Source organism: Ruditapes philippinarum, unplaced genomic scaffold, assembly GCF_026571515.1.
Source record: "Ruditapes philippinarum isolate M1 unplaced genomic scaffold, ASM2657151v2 ctg2138_1_1_1_1, whole genome shotgun sequence".
Classification (NCBI taxonomy): Eukaryota; Metazoa; Mollusca; class Bivalvia; order Venerida; family Veneridae; genus Ruditapes; species Ruditapes philippinarum.
Window position 1 is genome coordinate 86,934 of NW_026856917.1, and position 13,195 is coordinate 100,128.

General features: G+C 33.2%; 1 protein-coding gene across 1 annotated transcript; it reads left to right on the forward strand.

Moving 5' to 3' along the window:
- Positions 1 to 3,120: 3,120 nt before the first annotated feature.
- LOC132748141 (uncharacterized) lies at positions 3,121 to 6,227 on the forward strand. The gene has a single exon (XM_060737687.1). The coding sequence runs from the start codon at positions 3,786 to 3,788 to the stop codon at positions 4,848 to 4,850; it is 1,065 nt and encodes a 354-aa protein (XP_060593670.1). The 5' UTR covers positions 3,121 to 3,785; the 3' UTR covers positions 4,851 to 6,227.
- Positions 6,228 to 13,195: the final 6,968 nt, after the last annotated feature.

A 13,195-nucleotide genomic window follows, 5' to 3' on the forward strand; every position in this document is an offset into this window, starting at 1 on the left:
CGTGTACTATCACGACTGTGGCGGCAACGCTATTGCCAGGCAATTATTTTAATGTATATACAATAATGTTCAGTTATAAAATTTGGGGAGAAAAAAATTACTATTTATATTACATTTACATGCCTTTTATTCAGTCAGGAACTTTGTTTCGAGGCCTTTTATAACTATTACAAAACTCGTTGAAACCCTAAAATAAATTTAATTCGTTTTTACGAAATATTATTTCGTATTTACGAATTATTATTTCGTAATTACGAACTAACATTTCGTTTTTACGAAATAATATTTCATAATTACGAAATAATATTTCGTAACAAGAACTGTCGGAGGGCAGTAACGCTCGACTATTCGAAAAGTTGTCACAAGCGTGTTTCATTGAGTATAATAATGCTTACCTATATGAATACATAAATTTGTCCGAAAAGGTACAAAACCTTCAGTAGTTATGGAGATACAAGCCTACAAGCAAAACATTACCTAGAATTTCTAAGTCGGAAAAGGGGAGTAATTATCGAAAAAGCAATCAGAGTTATGGGAATTCGTCTTAGATAATCACAGAGAACAAGTATTTGAAATTCAATCCATTCCCTAAAGTAGTTATGGAGATACCAGCTTACAAGCAAAAACTTAACCAAGAAATTCTAAGTCATAAAAGGGGCATTATTATGCAAAAAAGCAAATCAGAGTTATGGGACTTGTGTCAATAGTCTAAGATAATCACAGAGAACAAGTGTGTGAAGTTTCAATCCATTCCCTTCCGTAGTTTTTGAGATATCAGCTTACAAGCAAAAACTTAAACAAGAATTTCTAAGTCATAAAAGGGGCATAATTATGCAAAAAAGCAAATCAGAGTTATTGGGCTTGTGCAAATCATCTTAGAAAATCACAGACAACAAGTGTGTGAAGTTTCAATTCATTCCCTTCAGTAGTTATTGAGATACCAGCTTACACGCAAAAACTTAACCAATAATTTCTAAGTCGAAAAAGGGGCATAATAATGTAAAAAGCAATCAGAGTTATGGGACTTGTGCCAATCATTTTAGATATCACAGAGAACAAGTGTGTGAAATTTCCATCCATTCCCTTCAGTAGTTATGGAGATACCAGCTTACACACAAAAACTAAACCAAGAATTTCTAAGTAAAAGGGGCATAATTATGCAATAAAGGCAAATCAGAGTTATGGGACTGTTGCCAATCATCTTAGATAATCACAGAGAACAAGTGTCTGAAGTTTTAATCCATTTCCTTCAGTAGTTATGGAGATACCAGCGTACACCCAAAAACTTAACCAAGAATTTCGAAGTCGAAAAAGGGGCATTATTATGTAAAAAAGCAAATCAAAGTTATGGGACTTGTGTAAATCATCTTAGATAATCAAAGAGAACACAGAGAAAAAGTATGTGAATGTTAAATCCATTCCCTTCAGTAGTTATGGAGATACCAGCTTTCACGCAAAAACTTAACCAAGAATTTCTAAGTAGAAAAAGGGGAATTATTATGTATAAAAGCAAATCAGAGTTATAGGACTTTATGCCAATCATCTTAGATAATCACAGAGAACAAGTGTGTGAAGTTTCAATCCATTCCCTTCAGCAGTTATGGAGATACCAGCTTACACGCAAAAAAACTTAACCACAGGGACGCCGACGCCGACAGATAAGTGACTGCATAAGCTCGATTATTCTGCTTAAAACGAATTAATATTTCGTTATTACGAATTTATATTTCGTAATTACGAAAAAATAATTCGTAAAAAACGAATTAATATTTCGTAAAGACGTATTAATATTTCGTAATTACGAATTTAAATGTCGTAATTAGGAAATAATATTTCGTAATTACAAATTAATATTTCGTAAAAATGAAGTAATATTTCTTAAAAACGAATTAATATAATTAACTAAGTCAAGATATGGAAAACAGTTTATAAAACATTTCATGAATTAATGATTAAATTAAAGGTCTTTTGACTCAAGTAGCACATTAAAAACAAAATCCTACAGCCATGATGGCGATACTTTACAAACATTAAACAACATTCTATGATTGAGATACCGGTATATAAACAGCAACATGGAGGGAAACCGCCTTGAGATTCGACTAATCAGTAGCAAAAAAATATAATGAAATGAAAAAAATAGAAATAAAACATTTCTGGTTAATGTCGTACCTGACCTTAAAAAGGCCTTGTAATTATCCAAGAATGAGCCATTGTTAAGACCAGCACTACTCGGCTGGCTTCTTTAAGTCTTCGAATGGGCAAAGTTACAAAATGATTTATGAATAAAACATAGATGTCTTGTCATTAAATACGGAAACAATTATCACAAAACTCAATAAAACTTTACGATGCCTCTTTTGTAGAAAGCAGAGCTACAAGATATTCGCCGTAAAAGGTTACAAAAAAACAACAAATCACTAAAACAACAGCAACAAAAAAAACAAAGACAAAAAAGAGCAGACAACAAAAATTAAGACAATATAGTTTAAACGGCTGTTATGGTGGCATATTTCTGCCACCAGGTAACCTGATCATTAACTAGTTAATTAAGAGGTTAACTAGTTACGTAACTAGTTAACCTCTTAATTAACTAGTTAGTTATCAGGTTAACTTGTTACGTAACTAGTTAATTTTTTCAATAAATAAAAGATCATAACGGGAAATAAATGCCTGTTTGTGCCCGCAACTGCCATCCCTTATCAGCTTAATATTAGGAGGTTAACTAGTTACGTAACTAAGTAACCTCTTAATTAACTAGTTAATTAATAGGTTAACTAGTTACATAAATACTTAACTAGTTAACCTCTTAATTAATAAGTGATAACGGGTTAACTAGTTACGTAACTAGTTAACCTCTTTATTAACTAGTTAATTAAGAGGTTAACTAGTTACGTAACTAGTTAACCTCTTAATTAACTAGCCAATTAATAGGTTAACTAGTTACATAAGTACTTAACTAGTTAACCTCTTAATTAACTAGTTAGTTAAGCGGTTAACTAGTTACGTAAATACCTAACTAGTAAACCTATTAATTAACTAGTTAATTTAGAGGTTAACTAGTTACGTAACTAGTTAACCCGTTATCACTTATCTATAAATAGCATAGTTTTGCTCCATTGCATTGATACACAGTCCCACTTTAGTCATTGCAGACATTAGAAGGAAACTACATTTGTGTTTGGAGGCGAAATAGAGGTAAATATTTTTAACTTTAACAGACATATAATGATTCTAATGTTTGTTATTGATAAAATATATTTACAATAAATATTTTCTATAGTACAGTCACAAATTTATTTTCATTCATAGGATGCTGTGTGAATAAGGTTCCTGGTACAGTAAAACTGCGATCCCTCGAGGTCGCAGGAGACCGAGCCTAAACTTCGAGGGAACAACCCGATTTTAAATTCTCCGGTCTGTTAAGAAAGATATTGAAGTAAAGTATGTTAAAAATATTCCTGACTTTACACCATTTAAAATATATTTACTACATTTGTTCATCTGTATAACCGCCTCCGTGATCGAGGGGTTAGAGTCGATGACTTCTAATTCAGTAACCTCTCTGGCATGGGTTCGAACCCTGGGAGATGCTTTGGTAGAAAAGCGCGGAGGAAGGTAGTCTAGTACTGGTGTAACTCTCCAGGAACGATGGTTACGAAATTACCCGCCTATATGACTGAAATACTGTTTGGAAAAGGCGTAAAAAGAAACAAACAAACAAACTTGTTCATCTGTATGTCCACATTCCCCCCCTGCCTATCTGTATTTTATTTTTTACTCAGATGCAAGCTGATGCTATAACCAGGGAGGAGAGGGTTGCTATGTACTATCACAAGGGATTCACAATCAAGGAGATTGTTGGTTTTATGAGCTTACAATACGATACTATATTGAGTGAACGAACAGTACATAGGATTTTGAGAAGCCAGGGACTATACAGGCGTCAAAACCAAAGCGGGTTACCAGATGTTGTTGAGGCAATTTTACTGGAACTTTCCGGAACCGGACAGAATGCTGGATATCGTCAAATGAGACAGAGACTTTTGGTACATCATGGTATAGTCGCAACTTGTGAAACTGTAAGGCTTGCACTTAGTGTAATAGACCCAAGTGGTGTAATGCTTAAACAGTCTAAAACACTAAGACGTCGTGTTTATAGAAATGCTGGCCCTAACTTTGCTATACATTTCGATGGATGGGATAAGTTAAAACCATATGGCGTGTCAATGCATGGTGGTATTGACGGGTTTTCCCGACGACTGTTGTGGTTGAAATGTTGTAACTCAAACAAAAAGCCTCAGTATATTGGTCACTTTTATTTGTATGTTGAAGAAATTCAAGGCTTGCCGCTGCGCGTGTACGCTGATCGAGGTGCAGAAAATGTTACTGTCCGTGATATACAACATGCTTTGCATTCGATGGACCCGCATCAGTATTTGGGGTATAGCAATTTTGTGTATGTGTCGTCCACCAGGCATGTAAGGATAGAACGATTTTGGAGGACATTACGGGACATGTGTGGGAACACATGGATGAATTTTTTTAAGGATATGTGTGACATGGGGATCCTAGATACCACGGATAACCTTCACCTGGAATGTGTTAGATATTGCTATTTTACTCTAATAAGAAAAAATCTCAATGATGTTATTGGTGTGTGGAACTCACATCGGGTTAGGCAGTGTCGTTTTGCTGAAAGTCCAGCTGGCAAACCGGACGTTTTGTTTTACCAGCCGGAACTGTACGGTGCTGGGGATTTTAAAGTTCCATTGGCAAATGGTTTGCAAGAAGTCAGAGAAAGGTTTTGTGAGAATCCATCACAGAATGGTGATATGAAGAATTTTTAATTTTAGCCAGGAACGTATTGACAGAGTTCGATATGGGTACTGCTAGAAACAGACTTGAAGCCACGGAAATGTTCATTGCAATAACTGCTTATGCTGACTGCTTGTAAAAATGAAGAGTATTGTAAAGTAGAAAAAGTACTGTTTACTGTTGATCTGGAGCGTTTCTCTACATAATTTGAGAGTTGTCTGTGTGTGTTGTTTGTCATCTAACAGTGTGTACTTAGGAAGAATTAAAAGAAATAGTAGATCCAATCCAATTTCCAACTAGCTCGACGATGTGTACGCTGTTCATCCGTGATCACGGATGAACAGCGTAACAATCATGCCAAGAAATACCAGCCAATTTTTCCACTACACATTAACCCCTTATTGACCGAGAAGCTAAGGTCAATTTCTCATGTTATCATGTCTTGAGAATTGCTGCATTTTGGTTTGGAAGAATGTATTAAATTTTGCCAAGAAAAACACGAGGAAGTATTAAAAGGACTGTGCCACAGACTGGCACCAAACAAGTTTTTTTTCTGTAACGAATCTCAGGACAATTATCCAATAGAATGTGTTAGTTACGCTTTGATATCATAAATGTTATGTAAAATTATGTGTCGGATACCGGGTTCGAACCCGCATCGCCAAAATTGTAGGCTCACTCGCTGCACTACAAAGGCATATCCTAATTAGGTGAGATAATTAAGCTATACACCTACCTCGGTCATATCACGTGATAACACCGACTAGCCAAAACAAAAACACAAAAACATTTTTTTTTTAAATTACATATTTAATATTAATATGATAGCGAAATATTTATATTGATCCGGATTGCCTTCACAAACTGTAGTAAATACAAATATATTTCCCACGTCTATAATATGGTTTTTGAATTTGGACTCGTAAATAATATCCCATTTAGCGACAGAAATAATGTGAAGGTGAAATACACAAATCTAGAAAGAAAAAAAAACAAATATTTTTATTACTTTATTCAAATAAGGTCACTGAATATTGTAAATTGATACATTTCTTTTTCAAAATACTCGTAAATCAATATTTTAATAACCTAAAAAGTATAAAAGAAATGTTTGGCGACATAAATCATGATACGAACTGCGGATCCTAGGGCTATTCCAGAAGTCGCATTTTTTGCGAAAGTTTTTATAATCACTATAAAAAAAAATCTTATCTGGAATTGACCTTTCTATCGGAAAGAAGATGTTTGTTACAGACAAACTTACATCAACTTGTGTTTTGGACCTTTAAAGGCTGGCGACACATATTGGCAATTCTATATGAGAATGGGTCAGATACTGGATTGAGTGCTACCGCAATGTTTCAGATCACTAATCTCATTCTGACATGACTCGCTTTTCATCCCCTTTTGAAGGTATCATTGTCGGATAATGATGATGCTATTATGTTCTATTTTACCTTGATTGTAAAATATTTTGAGTTGTAAAGCAATAATTGTACCAAAACACAATTAAATTTGTATAAAATATATATCTTTGAATTTAAAGAAAGAAGTAAAAAAAAACACAAAAAAAAAACAGAAAATGAATGCAAAATACATTTTATTCAATGTTGTATTTTAACATACAAGTAAATGTATAAAGTAATTCAAACAACTATTTAAGATCGTTTACTGTCATATCTTTAAATTGCAACTTAAGATAGCCAAAACTAGCAACACTAACAAATAATAGCGAACTCTTACACAAAATACATAGGGCATTGCACAAATCAAGATGTGCATGCAATAACTATGTTTAATTACTGGTATCATTTAAACACGCACGATTCATATAAAATCGTAAGCATATAATGAATATATCAAAAAACACAAAAAATAGGTTATTGCACAAATGTGCCATAAGGCATTTTTAATCAATAATATAATTTAAACACGCATCCAGGAGAGCATTTGTGAACATTTGATACCGGGCCTATCGATATCATCCTGATCTATGCTCCTGATACCTGTCGAAGATGATGATTTACTGTTTTTTTATTTGTCATTAATTTCTCAATGTGTGTAATAAAGTTTGACGTTTGTGCAGTAAACTCGACTGCAATATCAGAAATACCTAAAATAAAGGTGTTATGAAGCCCCTTTATGACACGTGTCGCACGTGTTGCCAATTCATGGATGTAAAAGTGTCAGTTTCGGATTGGTCCCTTCATTCCAATCTTTAGTTGCATAAAAGAGTACAATGTGTATAGCAACATTTATTTTACATAATTACAAGTTTTAATTTAATGCTCTTTGTAAATAAAGTATTATGCTTCACCGAGATGTGTTTAGCAATATAGCAGTTACGTAATATTACTAAGATTTGATATACTTAAAGTGTCTTTTTTATTATTGACAAACTATGTTGTGTGTTTTTTTAAAAGTTTTTTTAGTCCTATGTGTTTGGACATACTAAAAGAGAAAGATATTTTGTTACAAACAAATATAACATTGCATGATTTACAACATTATTCATTTCTTGATGTATTTGTATACCTTCCTGTTTAGGTAATGATTTGTGTATTGACGAGTACATGGAATGTTGTAAAGTAATTTATCAATACTTTTTATATCTAAATGGACAGGTGCCACAGGGTTGGTGGTTATAATAAGATACATCGATAGACCCTTTGATTAGTTTATGTTTTATATCATGCATTTTTATGGGTCAGTACAATTGATTACTTTTAGGCCCGATTACGTTCCATTTAGGAATGTATATTGTTTATATAAAAATTGGATATGTATTAGTCAGACAATGAAAGTCTTAACTTTCAAAGGCTCTGGACAAATAAACAGATACACAGGAAATTGACCCGATGCTGTGAGACACGTGCAATAAACAAGGGAATATCTTGCCGCTCATGCCAAAATGCTATTTTCGCGAAAATAACCCTATTTTTGTATTTTAGTTATACCCCGCGCATAAGCGGACAGTACGGGTATTCCAAATATTATGCAATATCTATTTATAGATAAGTGATAACGGGTTAACTAATTACGTAACTAGTTAACCTATTAATAAACTAGTTAGTTAAGAGGTAAACTAGTTACGTAAAAACGTAACTAGTTAACCTCTTAATTAACTAGTTAATTAACAGGTTAACTAGTTAGGTATTTACGTAACTAGTTAACCTCTTAACTAACTAGGTATTAAGAGGTTAACTAGTTAGGTATTTACGTAACTAGTTAACCTATAAATTAAATAGTTAATTAAGAGGTTAACTAGTTACGTAACAAGTTAACCTCTTAATTTTAAGCTGATAATATAATAAAAGAATGGCAGTTGCAGGCACTAAGTAATAGAAGGAGCACCGAAACACGAGGTTATCTGATTTGTACGAGAGGGCGTAGCCCCCGAGTATTAATCAGATTACCGAGTGTGTTCGTGTTCTTTCTCTTTTGTATCATAGTCAAACATAAAAACACGTTCCCTGTTGTCACAATATGAAACCCCGGCAAAAATGAACCAATGAACGAACATCTGAATATGATATTTCTGTCGCTTTCCCTTTCTCTGCCGTCACAATATGTAAACCCCAGCAAAAATGAGCCAATCAATGGGCATGCTCTGGAGTGCGGGTAACTAATACCCGCACTCCAGTTAACGCACTGTGCATGTATATGTATACGATTTAACCCTGACACATTTTCAACAGAAAGGTCCCCAAACTATGATACAACATGCATTTATTTCCCGTTATGATCTTTTATTTATTGAAAAAATTAACTAGTTACGTAACTAGTTAACCTGATAACTAACTAGTTAATTAAGAGGTTAACTAGTTACGTAACTAGTTAACCTCTTAATTAACTAGTAAGTTATCAGGTTATCTGGTGGCAGAAATATACCACCATAGGCTTTCATACCTACCAACCATAAAATCTACATCTTGGCACGTCAGGTGTAAACAAAATTGAAAGGTTTAGTGTCGGGCTGTAAATGGATTACATATCCAACATGTAGTATTATTTAATATAGTTGAGTCATAAAATCATGTGAAGAAAAAAACAACATGAAAATATATTTACTAATCTTAAGTCCATGGCTCATCAAGCAAAACCAATGTAGAAACATACATTTCTTTTAATTGCTTAAAACACGTGACATTGCAAATTCTTGATACGGCAAATTTCTATTACCTGGCTGATGTAAAATATACCCACAGGGCAAACAAAATCTTAAATACTTTTTATTGTAAAGTCGTGTAGTCATGTACTTACATGTATATTGGAACATCGTTTTAAATTACCGGTTTGATAGGCGATATTTTCTAACATTTTAAAGTTTTTGGGGCGGGAATTTACAAAGTTTTTTTGTTTGTTTTCTGTCAGACGGGAATGTCTTGTCTTCGTACCAATGTGTTACTACAATCGCTTTTAAAACACTTCCTATAGTTATTTTGAATCGAGAATATGTATTTACTGCTTTTAATATTTGCATTTACCATTATATCTTTGAAATTAGGAAAGATATTGACTTGAAACTTAAAGATCCTGTATGTTGTAATTGAGGTTATATACCATGTATGTATGTAGTTAATGCTTAATGATGGTCCATCCGCCCGTAAGGGCACAAAATGCAGCTTTCGCTGTCGAGTACAGACCCTGGACACGTCACCAGTCATGCCTTTAAAGAGTTAATTTTGAAGCACAAAGTGGTGATAATTTACCTACATGCACTTTCCACGGAGTATTAGCCAAAGATATGAACATTGAGCCAAAAGTAGGCCACTGTACGGCGGTCAGTGAGAATTTAAAATGTAAAGTAACCTGAAACAATATGAAAGGGTAGCCTCAAAAAGGGCTGGTGGTGCCAGCAAAAGGCCTGTCGTTCAAGCCGTCAAACTGTGCAAGTGACGTACACACCATAGCACACCATCCTCGTCGACCCAAAACCTACTTTTTAGGACCACTCCCATCGGCTGCAGAGAGGACCACGCAGCTGGTCCACAGAACAAGTTCCGATCTTTTTCGCCGTCCCCAGTCTTCAAATCTTCTGCCGATGCCCTGTGTCTTCTCAACGACAAACACGTACCGAGGGGAGAAGAGGAGAGATGTTACCAAACTTAAGTGGAATTTAATATATGTATATAATTCAATTAAGCTTCTAAAACAATTTTCAAACCTCGAAGAATATGTAATATATGTACTGCAAATATTTGTCATTATTATATGTAATCATTAAAATGGATGCAATCATTTCTTATTAAAAAATTAAACTAAGACTTTATAAAAAATAAATTTCTAATTACCTCCATTTATTAAAATAAAATGTAAATTCGGTATTATCTTTACAAATAATGCTTTTTGAACTTACAATATTGATAAATCGCCATTTTAGCATTATATTTATGATATTAAACAAAAAAAATATTGAAAAAATGAGTTACAGGATCTTTGAAATGTATATGAAAAGTCGCAAACAAGTTCACCAGGCCTACAACGCTTCATTATATTTCTGACAAATTTACGACCCTTTTGATCCCCCCATGATCCTAAATTTCAGCATGTACTTAAATAATTCTGACTCTCTTGAAACTTATTTTATACATCAAGGGTCACAAGCTTGATAATATTTAATCAAAACGTTTAAAGAAAGATGTTCGATACATTGATTCATTTCTAATTTCTTGCGTATGCTGTCATAACATACTTTAATGTATGCAGGTTTAACCCTATTGTTTACAAAGTTAAACCCTTTTGCCCTTTCTAATAAGAGTCCGCACGCTTCTCCTAGCTTACTAGAGAGAGTAACAGTTGGTTATATGGAGGGCGCTGGTAGGAGAAATTTCCCCGTGTCAAAGGATCTTAGAAATTGGGTCTTATCTTTATGTTTCTCCCATCACTAATTCAAAAATCTTATTGGATTAGTATACCGCCGAAAGATGACCAAACATGTGTTAAATTCTTCTTAAATACAATACAAGGAAAGCACAATTATATATGTAATTAAATAAAAATATCTTAAAATGAACATGGATGATGACAAGCTAGCTCAGAGTTGTCATTGAATTTAACACCTTGTGCACATGTGTGAACAAATATTAGTATAAATCTGATGTTGTGAAATGTCATTTGGTGATGCATTCATTTTATGTTACAACTTTACCATTAACAATGTTATAGGCAGTCTAGGTACGTGTTCCACAATAAAATTGGAAATTATTATTTAGTGGGGAGATACCCTCGAAGGACGATATAACATTTCTCGTTGTTTTCCGTGGAAAATCATCAAGTGATCCTTTACAGTTCAATTACAGATATCATTAAAGTACATACATACTTTGGGTCAAATAGACAATCCCGTCCAATCATTACCATCGATGTTATTATTCATTATATAGGAAATTTACACTTTGGTGACTTTACACATTACATGTATATCTAAATGAGCAAATAACGGATATACGAGTATCAATTATATACAACCTTGACGACGTCATAATAACATGAACCAATCATCATATTTTTTTACCCGGATGTTTACAATGTACAAGTTTAGTAAATTACTCGATTAACCGGTTAAACTTTAAAGAAAGAAAAATGTCCGTTTTGTTTGTTTTTCTTTTTCTAAACACGCGAGCTAATTTGGTAGGTTACATTTTTTTTAATTGGCCGTGACTCAAATCATTAACAAGTGTCACGCACAAAAAATATTCTCATCCTTACATATCATATAAAAATATCATATAAAAATATCATATAAAAATATCATATAAAAATATCATATCAAAATTATATCCGGTTCTGAAGGAGAGATAAGATCAGTTTATACGAACAAAATAAAAAATAACCACCGACATAAAACAAATTTCTACCATAAGCGATATTCTTAAGTATTATGTTATTAGTTCTGTTTAAACGATATAACATCTATCAAAAGGTTTAATTGCTTAAAGTGGGCAATTAAATTTGTTCACATTTACTTAGTTATGGGAATAAAATGATATGTATTTTGTTTACCGTATTCCGCGCATAAAGTTTTTACAAATCATCCTTAGTAAAATATTTAAAATTACGAAAATGATATATCATGGTTTACGAAATATATGAATATGAATAAAGCAGGTATTATTACGCGCAACCAGCCCGCAAAAATCGATCCGTTAGAGCTCGAGACTTGTAATTTCGACATTGTGGGTTCGAATCCTGGGCTGGCCAACTAGATTTACGAATCAGTCTTTCTGATAAGACTTTAAATCGAGGTCCCGTGTATGAGTGTTTAAACACTTGGCACGTTAAAGAACCAGGAGAAGCTTCTGGAATTGGGGCATCTTTCTGTATCTGTATCTTGCAATATCCTCCAAAATCTAAAATGACTAATACTCCTCTTGAGGACTCGCCCATATTGGCAACCTGTGGCGATTATAAATGAACTCAAATCGACGTAGTTTGTATACAAAACAATATTTTTACTCATTGGATCAAGTCTGGAAATGTACTGCTTTATCCCTAACCCATTTACTTAAAAATGGACGTGTCCAGTTTCAAACTATTGAGAAACGTCCATTATCAATTTTGTGGACATGAAGATGAAAATTGTTTCATACAGTTTTTTTTTCATATACATTTGTATTATATTTGTTTCAAAATAATTATGTTTAACAAAAGGCTTGAATCCATGAGGCTAGCGATGCTAGATTACTGTAGACCGACGAAATAACCATTAAGCCACGCCGTCACTTCTACCCCTTTACTAAACGTTGAAACGTATATAATTGCATTTGAACTGGGAGACAAACTAATTACATGTATGTAATATCTAAAAGAAAACAACAAAAACAGCAGCAGCAACAATTAAAAACAACAACAACAACAAAGCAGCATATCAACGGCAAAACGGCTTTAAAGCGAATTGGTATACAATGGAAGATCTTTAATATAATAAATAATTATGCTGATAGTGTTCAGTATCGGACATAGCAACACACCATGAAATAATTGTATTTGAATGTTCTTAGCAAGTGTTAGATTTATGATTTGATACAACATATATTCATATAGCAGATAATAAATTGTTCTAGAACATAATATTATTATTTAACATTATTTAAATGTTCATACCAAATCACTAAACATAACTTTATCAACATTTTTTTTTTCAATTGATATCTTTTAACAATATCAAAATTATACATTTTTGTTGTTTTTATCAATATTTGAAATACTTATGGATCTGCCCATTGTAGATCAATCCTCTTTAAATGTTAAGGTTTTCACTAGAATTTGATTGAAAATGGGAAAGATATGATTAGCGTCAGTAGTCGTTATATGTTGCATCTTATCTTCAAGGATCAACAGCCATAAGATATTTCTTTATATTTTACACCCAATT

What these genes read in the sequence shown, in the direction of transcription:
- LOC132748141 (XM_060737687.1), top strand. Translation starts at nt 3,786, where the DNA reads ATGCAAGCTGATGCTATAACCAGGGAGGAGAGGGTTGCTATGTACTAT.